The 18,633-nt window shown below is 40.3% G+C and overlaps 1 protein-coding gene across 5 annotated transcripts in view; it reads left to right on the forward strand.

Annotated features, from left to right (window-relative positions):
- Positions 1-18,633, forward strand: part of zfyve26 (zinc finger, FYVE domain containing 26) — an 84,715-nt gene that overhangs the window by 63,889 nt on the left and 2,193 nt on the right. For all 5 annotated transcript variants that reach the window (XM_088648905.1, XM_088648910.1, XM_088648908.1 and 2 more), the window contains 14 exons: positions 972-1,144; positions 2,529-2,665; positions 3,443-3,471; positions 4,295-4,431; positions 4,958-5,178; positions 5,664-5,811; positions 6,374-6,583; positions 7,216-7,428; positions 8,759-8,956; positions 9,277-9,482; positions 10,754-10,895; positions 11,669-11,728; positions 13,199-13,381; positions 18,075-18,125. In XM_088648905.1, the coding sequence (XP_088505031.1) occupies positions 972-1,144; positions 2,529-2,665; positions 3,443-3,471; positions 4,295-4,431; positions 4,958-5,178; positions 5,664-5,811; positions 6,374-6,583; positions 7,216-7,428; positions 8,759-8,956; positions 9,277-9,482; positions 10,754-10,895; positions 11,669-11,728; positions 13,199-13,381; positions 18,075-18,125 (2,108 nt within the window). The remainder of the gene's footprint in view (positions 1-971; positions 1,145-2,528; positions 2,666-3,442; positions 3,472-4,294; positions 4,432-4,957; positions 5,179-5,663; positions 5,812-6,373; positions 6,584-7,215; positions 7,429-8,758; positions 8,957-9,276; positions 9,483-10,753; positions 10,896-11,668; positions 11,729-13,198; positions 13,382-18,074; positions 18,126-18,633) is intronic.

Consider the following 18,633-nt stretch of genomic DNA (forward strand, 5'->3'; position numbering starts at 1 on the left):
ACAGAAAGAACAATAAACAGATGAGTTTATTGCATGCAATGAACAATAAAGCCGAAGTCTTGTTTCCCGCAAGAAACAACAAAACCGAAGTATTGTTCCCCGTACCGGTACAAACTTTTGGGTTATATAGTATCTTCTTCTCCGTTTCTGACGTCACTCGGTCTGATGGTAAAGAGGGGGGTTCATGGTATTTGGCCAGTTTAAAAGGTCCTGGCCAAATGGTCAGTTTAAGATTACACCCAGGGGGGTTCCTAGCTTGCATCTGGAATCCTTATCAGTTAACCCCCTTTCCTGCCATAAACCCCAGCTTGTGATTTAGAAGTCTAAACCTCATACAGAAAGGATTAAATTTAAACCCCCGTCTTCACATCTTTCTTCAATCTCAATCGGATTCAGGTCAGGACTTTGACTAGGCCATTCCAAAGTCTTCATTTTGTTTTTCTTAAGCCATTCAGAGGTGGACTTGCTGGTGTGTTTTGGATCGTTGTCCTGCTGCAGAACCCAAGTGCGCTTCAGCTTGAGGTCACGAACAGATGGTCGGACATTCTCCTCTAGGATTTTTTGGTAGACAGCAGAATTCATGGTTCCATTTACCACAGCAAGTCTTCCAGGTCCTTAAGCAGCAAAACAGCCCCAGAGCATCACACTACCACCACTATATTTTACTGTTGGTATGATGTTCCTTTTCTGAAATGCTGTGTTACTTTTACGCCAGATGTAATGGGACACACACCTTCCAAAAAGTTCAACTTTTGTCTCATCAGTCCACAGAGTATTTTCCCAAAAGTCTTGTGGATCATCAAGATGTTTTCTGGCAAAACTTAGACGAGCCTTTATGTTCTTTTTGCTCAGCAGTGGTTTTAGCCCAGACTTGATCCAGTGAATTTGACCTGTCCTCTCTACTAAGCAAATACCTTTACACACTGAATCATGAGGAGGTGTTATAACTTACAGAAGTCCTCTATTCTTAGGCGGCACCCTGCTGCAGAAACCCTCCACTCCTCGAGACCGAGAGCGGATGACTCATAGGCTGAAGCCTCCCACTGAGTTCACCCCCCCTGGAAAACCCCCAGATAAGAGGAACTGGGTCCCTGACCACAGCCAGTGCGTGTGTATGGCATGCAGGAAGGAGCAGTTCACCATGGTGAGAAGGTTTTACTGAGTAACAGTCACTTCATTTTGGGCAAGCCTTGCCAAGTAACTATTCCACTATTCTATTCCACTAACGATTCTATTCCAGTCAGACCTATTTCAATTGCAGTCACAATAACCAGATGTTTGAAAAACTTTTGCAATGTGTTCACATAGGCAGTTAATTTGGAGTAGTTGTTCTTCTCTGTGCCCCAGGATATTTGTCTAACTACAATCTTAATTCATATTAGTGTACTTGTCCAAGCTATGGATGTTTGCAGTCCGGGTTTTAACTCTAAAGACAGATTATGTATTTAACAAACTCAGAATCTTGCAGACACAAGAAGTATTAGTCACATTTAAAATAAATGTATGAATTGGAAAACTAACCTTAAAAATTGAGAATAAGAACAAATTAAAAGTATGGTGAAAATCAGACCTCCAAACCTAAAAAATAATAGGTCAGTTCAGTGATCCTAAGTGCCTGTGGGAAGTCAGACATTATGTACTGTATATACAGTAGCACAAAACACTCCTTATGTTAGATTATACAATTATTTAGGCAAAAAGTGGAATTAGAAATCTCCTTAGATGTTCTCTTACATCTCGTCATTTTGAAATGCTACTCCTAGAAGGGAAAGAGGTGCTGGTCAAAGATATCAGGAATATTAAAGAGAGGCCTGGGAAGTCAGGGAGTGGCAATGTAACATTGTGCTGTCTGGGAGCTGGAAGTTGAGGTGTCATATATACATATAAATGTAGGAAAGAAATTGATAAAATGTACCCATAAAGATAGTAACTCATGACACAGACCCCTTTCACCCAGTGTGGAGTTCCATTTTATCAGGTAGCGAATAGAAAAAATTAATAGCTGTAAGAGGAAAGTCTTCACAAAGATAGTAATCAGATAGATCTGATTTTGTGTGTGGCTGTCAGGGACAAAATTGATTTAACTCCTGTTAGACTGCAAAATTGTCCCCATACAGTAAGTGACTTTTTTAGAAACTAAATAGCAAACAAATAAAATGCAAATGTCTGTATGTTTTGTGCTGTGGTCACTCACATACGGTAGCTTAACCGGGTGACTGTCAGTTCTTTGTTACTATAATTGCTGTCCTGGCTTAACTTCACTCTGGATTTACATTTACAATCTGGCCTTCCTAAAGTTCTCCTTTAATCCAACTGGTGAAACAGTTACTCACTTATCCCCCTGATCTGCATTATAGTGGAGTTGCTGCTGCTGAATGGCAGCTTCGTGTCACCCAGCTAGCTGCTGCATGTCAGTGGGGGATGAAATTAAGTGGATCCATTCCTATACGTAAAGTGCTTGTCATCTTTTTGGATAAAACATGCTGTGTCAGTGCAAGAAATTCTTAATAATTGTTTCCTGTTCCCAGTTCAACAGACGTCACCACTGCAGGCGCTGTGGCCGTCTGGTGTGTAATTCCTGCTCTAGTAGGAAGATGCGGGTGGAGGGGTGCAGGGATGAGGCAGTGCGTGTCTGTGACCAGTGCTACAACTTCTTCTATCAGCCGTAAGGACTGCTGCAAGCCTGGCTTCTCTTACAGAACTTCTTTCTTTCTGCTCTGGATCTGGTTACACAAGCCAATATAAAAATAGTTCCAGTATATCTAATAGGCATAAGTAGTTATGCTGTGTTGTCTTCATGGCATCACATAAAAAGAAAATTGCCCCCAGAGAGGTACTAGCAGGGAATAAAAATTGCAGGGTTATGCATCACTAGAGTGTTATATTAACCCTGCAGTAGTGTGTTGCTACAGCTGTTTAAGGCCAGATCCTGCTGCTCCCTAAGAAAGACAACAGATTTCATTCTAATTTCTGTTTACCTGATGTTACAGAGATTTTTAGAATGGATCATCCATGAGATATTCTTAGAAAATATCCTTTATCAGATTGATTTTATTGTTGGAATTACATGCTTATAATGAGGCTGCTCAAGGGTCCCAAATGCAAAGCTTCACTAAGTTTAGGGTGCCCCCTCCTGAATCAAGTAGCCAGTCTTCAGTTTTCCTTGTAGTTGTCATCCTGATAAGTTCACAATGCTCCTTGCTGTGCTAAATGTTGTGTAACGTTTTCTCAGGGAACAGGGAGTCCTGGGAATAGGGAGTTGACATTTGGGTTTTTGATATGCTACATGCGTGCAGCAAAACAAGACGTTTTAGTAAAGTAGTGACTTAGGCTTGTTTTCACTCTCATATTACATATTACTTGTTTAAAAAACAATTCCAGGTATGATTTTTATTGCATTTGTGTTCAAGACCAGCATTGAAAACACTTTTTTCTGTTGCAGTGCAGAGGAAGAGTCAGAACCAGAAGAAGGTAAGAGCGCTGCAGTGGTGAAAGGTTGGAAGAGCTCTGTTGCTTATTGTACACATTCAAGGACAAGCCCTGGTCCTTTCACAGCAGACACAAGACAGCTCTCAATCCTGGAGTGAAGCTGATGTGACACTGAAGCAACACAAAAAAACATGAAAGCTGAATTTATTAAATAATTGTATAATTTCTAGTAGATTTGAGTTCCACTAGTAGAACATTGTGAAATACTCAGGGCATAGACAGGTCTCAACAGAGATCCAAAACCAATCTTGTTACCTCAGCAACCGAAGCGACATTATGTTAACTCATTTGCACATATGTTACAAGCTGGGCAAGCTGATGTGAAACACAAATTGGCAACATTTACCACCTACAAATGGACCTGTAAGCTGTTTTTTTACTGCTTGTAATGTACACTTTCCTAAGGTTCTGGCACATCACTTTCCTCATTGTATCTGTTGTCTCTGGTGCAAATAGAAAAACTGTTACAGATTCATTGTTTTTCTCTATGGAATTGCATTGCGTTTGATATGAGTAGCTACCAGTAGTCAGAAAAGTAAACAAATGACCCCCAAAGAACATGCTCTGCACTCAAGCTGACAATCCCAAGACAGAAATGAATAAAAGATTAAACCGCTTGGAGATACAGAGTGTCTTATAATTTTAAAATTTGAGAATTTAAGCATAATAGGGCTTTTTAGTGTCTGTATTGGAAACATTAAAAGAAAGTCAGAATGCTGTCAAAAATATTGTTGGAGGTTAGAAGGTGGGATTGAATGGTTCTGAACTTTCTCATCTGATTTTGTGATGGTGTTTGAATGTGCAGTGTCTGGAAGCCCCTGTCCCGGGGATGTGGGTTTTGCTAGTATCCTGCAGCTGCCTGAGATGCCTCTGAGGCAGCACAAGCTGGGCCTGAATGAGGCTGAGAATGAAATTGAGCGCAGCGAGTTCTACTACGAGCAGGTGAGCTCCTCCGCACTTGTAACAGCTGGAACCAGAGATAAACCGGGGATTGCACTTGTACTGGTTCATAAAAGTTTCATACAAAATTAGGAAAATTAGGAAAAGTTCCAGTAAGAGTTGTGCAGTAGTGAACTGCGGGTTGACTCTCACTCGTGGGCGGGTGCGGGTTTACCCACAGGTCAGGCAGGCTCGAATTAAAACAAAAATAATTTAAATTGGGTTGGGCAGCTGTGGGTTTGTTTCTCACAACTGCAGGCGGGTGCAGGTAAAAAAAAAATCTGACCCACACATCACTATTGTGCACTTTTCTCAATTTTAGCAGAAATCATATTAGACAGGAATTTGCAATTGATTTGATTTTGTAAGAAACTAAACTGGGACATGCTAAAATAAATCTTCAGTTTATTAAATTTAATTACAAGCACTGAGATAAATAAGTCTGAATATTCTGTTAAACATTTTGCAATGTTTAATTCTTCTGAGTTAATTTGAATGAGTGGGTCACATTTTCTGTTTTAAAATCCAGGCTCCCAGCGCCTCTCTCTGCGTCGCTATCCTGAACCTGCACAGTAACCACATAGCCTGTGGGCACCAGCTAATCGACCAGTGCCGTGAGTTGTCTCAGGGGCTCAATAACCCGGAGGTAGATGCCCGACTTCTCATCGACATCATGAAGCAGCTGCTTTTCAGTGCCAAAGTCATGTTTGTCAAAGTGGGGCAGAGTCAGGACCTGGCCCTGTGTGATAGGTAAACAAGACAGGAGAAGAAATGCATTGTGGGAGAAGGAGCAGTCACAGTTCTAATGGAAGATTTGTGTTTTAATAAACACTTTTAAAGTTTCATGTATTGTTGTCAAATGTTCCAAGATCCTTTCAGTTTTAGTGTACGAAATTAAACAATTATTCTAAAATTGTCTGAATAGTAGTGACGTTTGAAACATGTCCTTTCAAACAAACACTCCTGGAATGTCAGGAAAACAAGAAAGTATTAGTCTTTTTTAATTTTGATTTTCTAAATTTTAACAAATCTGATAGAGTATACAACCTAGTGTGTATCTAAACAAAGATCAGGAAGCATTTTGGTTTGCAAATCAAATTAATTCCATGCTGTCAGATTAATTATTTTCAGTATCTTGTTTGCTCTGTGAATTAGGACAACATGCTACATTCATTAAAGAATAAAAAAAAATATTTTAACATTCAATCAGCTGTTGTGTCCAAATCCCTCCATAGCTACATCAGCAAAGTGGATGTGCTGAAGATCTTGGTGACTGCTAATTACAAGTATATACCTTCCCTGGATGACATTCTACAGCCTGCAGCCGTGACTCGGCTCCGCAACCAGCTGCTGGAGGCAGAGTATTACCAACTAGCTGTGGAGGTAAGAGGAATACATGCATCTCCTTATGTGTTTTCAGCTGTCTGCTGTACAGGACCAGCACATGTCATCACAGGCTTAGAGCATTCTGCTCTGTCACACCTAGGGCTTAGAGCTGTATCTATTATTTGTGCATTCTGCCTGACCAGAGCGCATGCCAATTTAGAGGCATAAATGTAATAGTTAACATGTAGTAGTATAACTCATACATTCTTAATCTGTCCAGTTCAAAACCTTTTTCAATTATCAGCTATTCATATGCCCAGTTTGCTTGAATTTTGAGGATAGGGAAGATGTGGTATATCTGAGATTGTTGTGCAGTATAAGCAGTTTCAGGCTAAACATTTCTAGCTGGAGAACACTGTTTTTTTATGTGGAATCTCCTTGGAAACATCCCTATGAGTACTGGCATTGTCTCCTTGATAAAGATGTTTTTATAGGATTGACAAGTGATTTATCAATGCGATTTCCTTTTTTGAATTGTGTTGTTTGAATTTAGAGTCTACATACAGCTAAATTCATTCTGGTTTACAATTAACTCTCATTTCCAACTACTGTTGAGCAGGTCTCCACCAAGAGTGCCTTGGATCCCAGTGGAGTGTGGCACGCCTGGGGAATGGCTACACTGAAGGCTGGAAATCTGACAGTCGCTCGGGAGAAATTCAGCCGCTGTCTAAAGGCACCGCTGGATCTCAACCAACTGACCCAGGGCTCCAGGCTGCTGCAGGACATTGTGCAACATCTGGAATCCAATGTCAAGACACCACACTCATTGGTACAACTCTTCATTCAAGCCTCATTTGCCACTGTATACTGGGCTATTCCATTTTCTCCTATTTTTTAGGTCCTGTGTTGTTTATATATTTTTATAATTGCAGGACTCAGTTTTCAATGATTTACAAATCTACAAATTTCAGCCTTCTTGTGTTCTCTGGGCAAACAGAGTGCTACAGGTAGTGGATGAGGAGCATAATGTCAGTTGCAAACTATACTTCATTTGCACAAATATCCATTTAGTTTACTGTAAAATGTGCTTTATTTTTAATAGCAGTGTTTGCTTTATAATAATAATTTCTTATATAACACTTTTCTGGACACTCCACTCAAAACGCTTTACAGGCGATGGGGACTCCCATACTCCACCACCAATGTGCAGCATCCACCTGGACGATACGACGGCAGCCATAGTGCGCATAGTACACTCATCACACCCCAACTAACAGAAGCTTTAATAGAAGGGTTCTAATACAGTAAACACCTCAGTGTGAAAGGATATAATTCATGAGCTCCAGAAACTGATCAAAGTTCACAGACTCAAACAATCCACAAAATCTCAGTAAAGTATCTGTCCATGGAACAGCAACATGCTGTTTCCACATCCCCGAGCATATCTGTGTGTCCTGACAGCCAGATAATGACATCCTGGCCTCCCTGAGGGAGCTGGAAGAAGCCTTGACTGAGACAGCGGGCACAGATAAACCAGATGGGAGGATCCAGCAGAGCAGCAGCTACCAGGAGTGCCTGTATTACCTGCACTCTTATGGCACTAACCTGGCCATCACCAGCTTCTACATGAGACACGATTGCATGAGGGAGGCACTACTGCACCTGCTCAACAAGGTAAGCCAGGGGCAGCCGAAACATGACAGTCTAGTTTACCAATAGCAGTAATAGTCTTCCTGCTGTCAAGTAAGACAGAGGGTTCCTGAGTTTGGGGCTACAGCCCAGACTTAAGCTGTTCCTTTCCAGGCTGTGGAGTTAGTAGTCTAATGGAAAGTGCTTTAATATTGCAATGCTTTACAGTTCAAGTAGGTAGCTGTGTTAGCTTGCGTAGGCTACAAAAGAATAAGTAAAGGTTTTTCCATGCTGTGAAGAAAAAAGACTAAACTTTTTGACTGTGGAGCCGTCTTCAGGTGTGTGCCTTACAGATAAATTTACTTATGAGAGGGATTATGTTTTTAAACAAAGTGAGATTAAATCATTTTTAATAATAGTGTTTGTATTATTATTTTAAACAAATAACACACACAACATTTTATGTTATCTTTATTGAGCAAATGGTTTAAACAATCAAGGTCATTGATGGAAAAAGTATGTGAACCTCTAGGATAATGACATATTGAAAAGAAGGTAATTGGAGTCAGGTGTTCCAATCAATTCAGGTTTGGGTTTGACCTGCCCTGCCGTATAAAAGGGGGCACAAACTTTTTCTCACAACTGTATAAATAACTTGTAGATTGTTTTAAAAGTAGCTTTATCTAACCCTAGTCATTAGCAACAGGGATTTTCAACGGTGTCATTTAATTGGCCAAGTAAAGACTGATTTAATGGGATTGAGATGACAAAGGTATCCCCTGTGTTACATCAGGCACCTATGAACTTGCAGAATCATTGGTGAAATATCATTTGGTTTATTGTTTGAAGTCCTAGCTCTATTATTGGTGTGATCAGGTTGTTGAATAAGAAGTGGGTGGCCTCAGTGTGACAGTAGTTGATCGGAACAGCTGGTGGGCCAAGTTGGTTAAGAACAGGTAATTCAAATTTTGGGGGTAGGGTTTGATGTTGAATTTCGTAATAAGACTGAAAACATAGAATGTGCAGCAATTGGGACTGCTGCCTTACAATGCTCTGTCTCTATCTGTGGGTGTTCTCTTGGTGCTTTGTTTCCTTCCCACCTCCCAGTTACAGACTAGTTAGAAGAATTACTGCTCATGTGTGTGCCCTGTAATGAAATGGTGTCTTGCCCAAAGTGTGTTCCAACCTTTTCCCTATGCTTCCAGGATTAATTGGCTGTCTGATAATGGGCAGATTGATTAAAGCACTGACTTACTACGATTATCCATTAAGACCATCTGAGTCACACTGGGATATCCTGGTCTCTGTAGTCTGGTCCTGGGAGGTGGCACTGAACTGTGCTCGTTCTGACAAGCTATGTGCTGTTCTCTGCTAGGAGAGCCCAGAGGAGGTATTCCTGGAGGGAATTTTCATAACCTGCTACGAGCGTGGGAAATTGCACCTGCTGGAAAACCTGTTGGAGTCCCTGGACCCCAGCCTGGAGAGTTGGAGCCGTTATCTGATTGCTGCCTGTCAGCACCTGCAGAAACGCAGCTTCTTCAATATCCTGTATGAGCTGCAGCAGTTCATGAAGGTGAGAAAGGTATAGGGCTGTGAAATTGACATCACTGTCACCTTGCCACTATTTTCTGAAATACTGAAATGGCCATTGTATCCATTCTTTTTTATGAACTAACAGAACTCTGTTCATTTGCTTTACATTTTGAATAGATGTTCATCTATATGTTTAAGATGGGTTCAAGAAAATGGAACTCAAAAGCAGATGATGTTCTTGGTGCCATGAAAATAAAAAATAATTGACCAAGAAATCTGTCTTGCTGCAGCGTGTTCCCTTTTAATGGAATGAGGTGAATATTTAAATAAGGTTTCAGATGGCTTTGCTGTTGGTTTCAGGATCATGTGCGGGCGGCCATGACCTGTATACGATTCTTCACGCACAAGGCCGAGTCTTATGTGGATCTGGGGGAGAAGCAGAAATGGCTGATCAAAGCCAAAGACCATCTAAAAACCTACCTGCAGGAGCACCAGGGCCGCAGCTCTGCACGTAGGAAGTCACCCAGCACCTTCAGGAAGAAAATGTCTTCCACTGACATGTCTAGGTGAGCTTAATTCATGAATGCCTTGTCTGAAGTTGACTGTTCCCAGTCCCAGGCTCTTTTGTTTTGAGGATTAAGAAGGACAGAGATGTGTGTGTAAACCCACTGTGGCTTAAACAATGTTATTAATTATAATTAATAATTGCTTACACTTATATAGCGCTTTTCTGGACACTCCACTCAAAGCGCTTTACAGGTAATGGGGACTCCCCTCCACCACCACCAATGTGCAGCATCCACCTGGATGATGCGACGGCAGCCATAGTGCGCCAGAACGCTCACCACACATCAGCTATCAGTGGGGAGGAGAGCAGAGTAATGTAGCCAATTCATAGAAGGGGATTATTAGGAGGCCATGATTGGTAAGGGCCAATTGGAAATTTGGCCAGGACACCGGGGTTACACCCCTACTCTTTTCGAGAAGCGCCCTGGGATTTTTAATGACCACAGAGAGTCAGGACCTCGGTTTTACGTCTCATCCGAAGGACGGCGCCTGTTTACAGTATAGTGTCCCCATCACTATACTGGGGCATTAGGACCCACATGGACTGCAGGGTGAGCGCCCCCTGCTGGCCCCACTAACACCTCTTCCAGCAGCAACCTTAGTTTTCCCAGGAGGTCTCCCTTCCAGGTACTGACCAGGCTCACACCTGCTTAGCTTCAGTGGGTTGCCAGTTGTGAGTTGCAGGGTGATATGGCTGCTGGATTTAATTATATTTAATTAAATATTATTTAATTAATATTATATTTAATTAATATTAATGGATTTAATATTAGTTCAGTTATAGTTCTGGGTGGGACAGAGGTGCTGTATTTAATGCCACTGCTAGTGTAGTCAAAATTGTATTGCTTCATTTGGCTGATAATTGAAAAAGAGAGGTTACCACTGATGTTTTGGGGGAAGTATTCTCGTACAGTACATATTCCTTTTTTCTGATTAGTTTTGTTGGATCATTTAAAACGTGTTCCCCAAAACTATTAGTTCAACTAATGATTAGATTAACCTAAAGAACACTCAGATGGAAGGGAAAACAGAAGTCAGGGTTCTTCTACTGTACTAGCACCAAGAATCCTTCTTGTAGAGTCGATAAGATGTTATTTAACAGTCTGTGTTTTTGTCTGTCTGGGGACTAAGCAGATATTTTAAATTGCTATGTGACATTACAGATTGTAATGTCCCATAGCAAAAAGTAAGCAAAAAAACTCCCTGACTTTTTTTCCTAAACTCTGGGACTCTGGTGTGGTGCTCTTGTGCACTTCTCTCCTGTTTCCAGACACATCAACACCATTGAACTGCAGATTGAGGTGACCAAGTTTCTCCAGCGCTGTGAGAGTTCTGGCACCTCACGCACCACTAGCTTGCCTCCAGCTACACTGTTTGGAAACAGCCTCATGAAGGAGGACGTGGCCTGCAAGGTAAGGAGAAAATTCCCTGGAAAATAAGCACTAAGCATGTCCAGAGATAGAGAAAATTAAAACTGTTTTGAAATGTGGTGAAGAATTTTTAATTGTTTTGGTGAGTCAAAACCAACAAAAACCAACATGTTTAAGTTTCTAGCACTTGTTTGTCATGATTCCAATCTTCATCTGACCTAAAAAGAAACTATTGGCAAGGAGACAATTTTAGTTATGTCTTAGTGTTTCTTTGCAGGTTTTGCTGATATTAAAGGGACAGAAGGGACTGGGTAGTTTCACAAGACACTAAATATGTATCACAGAGTAAATCTACAGAAGGGTGTTTTTGTATTTTCAAATAATAATATAATTTTCTGTTGTAGAGATGGCTGTTGTTATAATTGTGGAAATGCTAAAATATATAGTCCTAAGGAAAGTAAAATCATTAAAAGTGTTAGGAAATATTCCAAGTTTGCATTAAAAGTGAGAGTAGAAATGTACTGAGTTTGAATGAAACTCTGGGAATGATTTTAGTTTAGTAAAGGAAATGCACTTTCTTTTAATTTCTTTTCTAGGTCTTTAGTAATAGGCTTTTGCAGGCACAGAGGAAGTATTTAATAGATACTAAGTTCATGACAAGACAAAAGTTGATCCTAAAATGTTCCTAAAACTACTTAGGTGTATTCATTCATAGCACCAGAGCAGGTTAATAACTGAAGAGAAATTTTGTTATCCAATACTAGTCGTTGATTCTTTTAGTGTTATTTTTTTTAACCATGGCCTTATCATTTTAGGTCATGCTTGGAGGGAAGAATATTGAAGAAGGATTTGGAGTCGCTTTCAGAGTCATACAGGTAAATGAGGGCCAATCTCCTTTACCCTTTGCCTTTAGATGTATTAGATTGAGAAGTTTAGAAAGATCACCTTAATTAAAGTAGCATGTCCTTATTACACAGAACTGCGAACATGTTCACTGCAGTATGCGTTACTGGTATTCTTCTCTTTCGTACTTGTTTATCTGAAAATAAAGCACTACACATATTTAAAATGCTTCTGCTTATACCAATACCCAGTTTGTAGTTTTGGATATGCCTAATGTTTTCATTCCTTTATACAGCAAGCTATAATGTGTAGGCCAACTGGAAATGCAACTGTAGATTTCAATACAAGAAAGTGTTTTTTGGTGTAACAAATTAATTATACAATCAAAATTAGCTGATTTTTAATTTCAGAAATGATATTTTAAGTCAGCCTTGAAATAAATAGTAGGCTATGCTCATTAAATGTAAATAATTTGTCATCTTTAAAAATGAATTCAGAAGATGAAGAACAACTTTTGCATCATCAGCAGACTTACTGCTAGAGTCCCTCTCTACATTCCTGTGTTAGCAGACTGTCCCTTTTACATCAGGTACTTGGGACTCTCTTCCCAAACACTACTAAATTAGCTTCATGTGCCTCAAACACATAGAAGAACAATTTTACCATTGGAAAAATTAAAACACTCCCAATAAATCCTCCCAGTAGTTTTCTAATCATTTGTCTTCTCCTTTTCTTAAGTTTATTCCATTGAGAGGAATGTTTTCTATAGCAGGCAGTGCACATAATTTCCCTGTGTGTATGACATGTAGAAACCAAGAGATTCGAGCCTGAAGTGTCCGTTCATCCAGCCAAGCTTTATTGTATGTATACAAGGAACCACAACAAGGACTATAGTAGTTATAGTAGTTCAAATGGGATATGACTCTACACATCTTATATATACTTTTCTCTACACCCTCCCCCTCCTGTCTTTGAGGTAGCTTTCTCAAGAAACTCCAGGACTCAGAAAGCACTTAAAACATTCCTTTCTTATCAGGAGTTTAGTATGAACATTCCCCATTAGGGAGTTTAGAACAGGGGGGGAAGCATCTGTGCTAAAGCAAGCGTGACGTTAGAGTTCAGCATGTGAACCACTATATGGGTACAGAGTAACATACAGATTCTGCTAGCAGGCTCAATCAGACATAAGGGCTAAAGTAGAAGTCAGCTTGCTTTGACATTAAACACAGTTTTAAATAAACGTCACACGTGTTAACTTGTTGGTGTTAAGAAGTGGCTTTAGTTATTCTTTTTTGAATCATAAAACTGGTACTAAGGGAACATAGTGTCAATTGGCAAATTAAATAAAAAGAGCTGTTTGCAGTTTTCTAATTGTCACTAACTGCTACTGCTTCAGGGAGTTGTATTGATGATTTGAGCCATGTCTGTTGAGAGCAGAATGCCAGGAAGGATTTGGGTGGAGTGTACCTGTGACTCTGACCCTGCTGTGTGTATGTGAGCAGGACTTCCAGCTGGAGGCAGGTACAGTGTACACCAAGGCGGCCAAGCGGCTGGTGAAGCAGCGCCAGTACAAGGAGATCCGCCAGCTGCTCAAGTGTGTGAGCGAGTCCGGAGCTGCTACCAAGAACGACTGCGATGACATCATCCTCAGTTGTGTGGTCGCGGCCGACAAGGGGCCTGCAAATGTGAGACCCTCTCTAACTTCACTTTAGCCTCCAGGACTTTACAATCAGATGCACTATTCCAGGCTTATTATCCACAGGAAAAGGTCTTCTCCAGTGAACTGAATGTGAGAGTAAAATCTGTATTACTGGGTGATGTTCATTCTTTTGGCATCTTCCTGTCCTCTCTCCACTTTCTAGTTCTTTAGGACTTCTGAGTTTGTTGCCTGAAGTTGAGGAGAATCTGTTTGTTTTTTTTTTAATGTGATTGTATAGAATGTCATGGTGCCATAGCACTTAGCCATTCTGCCTCACAGCTCTTGGGTCCTGATTTTGATACTGACCTAACCTTTTGTGTGGAGTTTGCATGTTCTCCTTTCTCTGAGTGCTTCATTTTCCTCACACCTTCCAAAAATGTGTTTCTTAGGTTAAACATACTCTGTAAATTGTCCCTGTCTGCTTGTGTGTTCATATTTCCTGTGATATACTGGCCTCCCATGCAGGGTGTGTGTGTGTGCGTGCTCTGTGTTGGACTGGCATCCTGTCCAGGTTGCAGTCTTACATTTGTGCCCTGTGACAGACTGGAGTACTGGCAAGGGTGTTGTCCCTCCTTGTTCCCTGAGATAGACTGGGGTACTGTGTAGGGCAGGGATGTCCAAACTGCAGCCTGCCACTGTTACTGAAACGGGCCACGAGTTAATTTAGAGCTATAATTAGATTTGGCCCGATAATAAGTAAAACTGCAGTTCCTATTTTGAACACTAGGTGCCGCCATCACGTAAAATCACATCTCAAAACTGATTAGCTACCCCCTCGCAAGTTCATTTGTCATTCCAGCCATATACAAGTATATAGGTCTACGGTGCGAATACAGACAAGACACTGACAAGACAATGCTATAGACAATGTAGACATAGACAGTTCTGACAGGGTACATAAAGTGCAATGTGCATAGTGCAATTTACTTTACAGGATTGTGCAAATAGTACATCAGACAGTATGCCTGAGATTAGGAAAAAAATAACTAAATTTCCAGATTTGGAGTAGGTGCAGTAGGTACCAGGGTGTTGAGGAGTATGGGGAGGGAAGGTTGCCCTTCTCAGTTCCTGATATTAAAAATGTCTGTAAAAACATCAGCTAACTGTGCTGCACATTCCTTGAGCACGCGACCAGGTATATTGTCAGGTCCAGCAACCTTACGGGGGTTATGAATCTTCCGTGTGTAGTTACACTTTTCCTCCCTGATGGCACGAGACAAGTTGGCCCTCACAATCCTTGTCACCTGATCTAAATGCTGCATTGCAAATTCTTAGCAGCGTGCGGATCTCTGTAGTCAGCCTTGGCTTCTGGTTGGCCCGTATGATAACAGATTTAGAGACAGTGACATCATCTACAGTGGTGCTAGAAAGTTTGTGAATTTTCTGAATTTCTGCATAAAATTGACCTAAAATGTGATTAGATCTTCATCTAAGTCATAAAAATAGATCGAGAACCCAATAAAACAAATAACACACAAAATGATATACTTTTTCATTCAGTTATTGATCCAAAATTAAATGTCTTTGTTGGAAAAAGTATGTGAACCTATGCTTTCAGTAACTGGTGTGACCCCCTTGAGCAGCAATGACTTCAACCAAACGTTTACGGTAACTGTTGATCACTCACACATATCGGCTTGGAGGCATTTTGGCCCATTTCTCCTTACAGAACTGCTTCAATTCAGTAATGGTGGGCTTTCATGCATGAACTCCCTGATGCAATGTTCTTCTTGGAGAGTGGTGGGTTCCTCCTTGCTATCCTCCCATGCACACTCTTCTTGTTCAGCATTTGCCTGAACACATTAGCCAGTGCAAGAGAGCCCTGTAGATCCTTAGATGTTACCCAGGGGTTCTTTGTGATCTCCCGGAATATTACACACCTTGCTCTTGGAGTGCTTTTTGTTGGACGACCACTCCTGGGGAGAGTAACAATGGTGTTGAATTTTCTCCATTTGTACACTATCTGCCTAAAAGTGGATTGGTAAAGCCCAAAGTCTTTAGAAATTGTTTTGGAACCTTTTCCAGCCTGATGAGCATCCACAACTCTTTTTCTGAGATCCTCAGAAATCTCCTTTGATCGAGGCATGGCATGCGTTCACAAACCTGTGTGGTGAAGACCAGACTTTGGTAGTGGTATGTTTTTTAAACAGAGCAGGGCACCCCAAACTCACACTTGATTGTCATCCCATTGATTGACACTACTGACTCTAAATTATCCCCTTACCTGAACTGATAATATTAGAGGTTCACATACTTTTTCCAACAAAGATCATTTTGATCAATAAATGAATGAAAATGTATATCATTTTGTGTGTTTTTGTTTTATTGGGTTCTCTTTATCTATTTTTATGACTTAGATGAAGGTCTGATCACATTTTGGGTAAAATTTATGCAGAAATAGAGAAAATTCTAAAGGGTTCACAAACTTTCTAGGACTAGTGTATGCACTTGCTGATGTAGCTAGACAGTTGCTGCATACTCCTCTAGATTGATTGATATAGTTTTCATAGGTAGTGGCCTCCCTAAACATATTCCAGTCTGTGTGCTCAAAGCAGTCCTGTAGCAGTCCTCTCTTCCTCTTTACCCTCTTCAAAACTTAAATTCTCTAAATTAACGTAAGCAAGCTTTTCAAAATGGCGGAACCAAAGAAACGAAAAATTGATAGCGAATGCAGGAGATTCCAGCCACACTGGCAAAATTAATATTTTTTCACCGAGTTCAGAGACAAGTGTGTCCTTTTAATCTGCCAAGAATCAGTTGCTGTAATGAAGGAATTTAATATAAAGAGACATTATGAAATGAAACACCTATTAGGGTAGTCCCCTAAATTAAAAGGCAATTTAGATATTAGAATGCAGTTATATCTGATATTTTTTGTTTATTTATTATTAGAGGTAGCTTGTGGCCCACTGCTCCATATTTTTTTCTCACTCTGGCCCCCAGTAAAAAAAGTTTGGACACCCCTGGTCTAGGGTGTTGTCCTACCCTGTGCCCTGAGATAGAGTGGTGTACTGTCTAGGGCAGTGGTTCTCAAACTACGGTAGCGCCACCAGCTGGTATACCATATGACCCTGGAACTTTGTTGTGTTCGCTGAAAAATTGGGACGGATTTTCATATTTTCTATTTTAATAAAATTAGTTTGTGTCGAATACGCAGCCTACGTACTATGATACAGTGCACGCTAATACTTGAGTGGACACAAGAGCTACTATGTAATTCTATACCATTGTATAGGAATGCGTGCTACAAACGTAAGTGGCCAATTGTATTTAAAAAAAAAGTTATCCAGGAAATAGAAAGGTAGGAGAATGTGCGCGATTTTAGAACAATGCCAATGTTGTAAGCACAGGAAAGCATAGAAATGTGTACTGGGAATGCTGGCAATCTTGTGAGCACAGGAAAGCGTGATGGATAACAGAAAAATATTTAAAGAACTGTTCTAGGTTAATTTGAGAAAAATACACCGAGGATCTCTGTTTCGGTCCCATGTGCATTAAATAAAAACTTTTTTTAACTTCTGAGACGGACTCCTGAAACAGAAACGAGGAAAATTGCAAACTTGGGGATTGCCAATGGTAAGCAATCCCATACTATTTTAAAGAACTTTGTTTACCGTTGGCAAAAGAGCTGATACGTATTATGTGTGGAGAAAAAAACTGCTCAAAAGCTTGACCTGCTGCCCCCTCCAAAAGACACACTCATAGAATTATTGATATGGCGGATGATATCAAAAGTACACTGATAGAGCATGTTAAGATGAGCAGAAGCTTTTCACTGCAATTAGATGAGTCTGTAGATGTCATTGATTTGGCCAGTTTGCTCGTTTATGTTAGATACGAGTTTGAGGGTACGTCCCATGAGGACTTTCTGTTCTGTAAGCCGCTACCAACAGGAACTATGGGAGAGCACATATTTCAGCATCTGAATGAATTTATTGAAGAGAATGGCATCGACTGGATCAAATGCATCAGTTTGTACAGACGGCGCTAGAGCGATGACAAGCCGACACAGCAGTGTAGTTGCATGAATTCGAGAGGTTACTCCAGATATGAAGAGGCCTTTGCCATCAAGAAAATGTCTTAATGATTTAAAAACTGTTAGACTCTGTTGTGAATTGTATCAAGGCTTGACAAATGAATTCACATCTGCTTTGCTCGACAAAACAGGCTCACCCCTCTCACTGAAATGGTGCTTTTTTATTATTTTTAATTGTTGTTGTTCCTGTTGTCATTCCGTAAAGTGCTTTGAGAAGCCACCAAGGCGCTATATCAAATAAAGTTTATTAATATAATATATATTATATGTGTATGTGAGTGTGTGCATGCATGTGCGCTCATGTTGGTCATTGAGATTTTCTGTGGTTCCTATGAGAAGATGACTTATAGGTGGTACTTGGATGCTTTGGTTTGATCAGGGTGGTACTTGGTCCAAAAAGTTTGAGAACCACTGGTCTAGGGTATTGTTCCACCTTGTGCCCTGAGATTGACTGGAGTACTGTCCAGGATAAACTCCAGGTTGTCATGACTCTAACGAGAAACAAGAGGCTTTTTGACAATGTTTTCATATATAGATGAATGGTCTTTAGTCTCATAAAAAATAAAAATGTATTTTCTGTATTCAGTAGTTATCATTTCAATATTCTCACCAAAAATAAATGTAATTCTGTTTCTCTTCATAGGCAAAGGAACTGGAAAGTTTGATATTGGAAATGAAGAACACTGACAGTAAGGTAAGATGGCTGTTCCAGGAGAATGGGCCATAAATTATATTCTTAACCCGACAGCTAGAATTGAACATGAAGTTTATTGCAAAACTAGAATTCCAATAGCAGACAGAACTCCATCTAAATGGATAACATATTTGTAAATGCAGTTCATCTTGCTCTTTTTGCTTTTTGATGATTATCATTTGATATTCTTTATTTTGTTCTCAACCTCTTTTTTATATATTATTTCTATATAGTATTTGTGTTATCCACTCAGGGAGCGTTACTATCACATACCTGTATCATTCAGGCCAGGTCAGTTAAACTTTGAAGGGGGAATCCTTAGCTGGTAAAAATAAAAACAGAACAGCCTTTGCAAAATAACACCATCCACAGAACAGAGCTGCTGTTAGAGCTGTTATTTTCCATCGCAGGTGGATCTATAGTGTGAAAATTTGGCAACTCTGCTGACTTTGGTAGTGATCAAAGTAACTCTTTGAATCTGTTGTGTCATTTTGCTGTGACTGAGCTG

The sequence above is a fragment of the Lepisosteus platostomus genome, chromosome 10, assembly GCF_059453375.1.
Source record: "Lepisosteus platostomus isolate fLepPlt1 chromosome 10, fLepPlt1.hap1, whole genome shotgun sequence".
Classification (NCBI taxonomy): domain Eukaryota; kingdom Metazoa; phylum Chordata; class Actinopteri; order Semionotiformes; family Lepisosteidae; genus Lepisosteus; species Lepisosteus platostomus.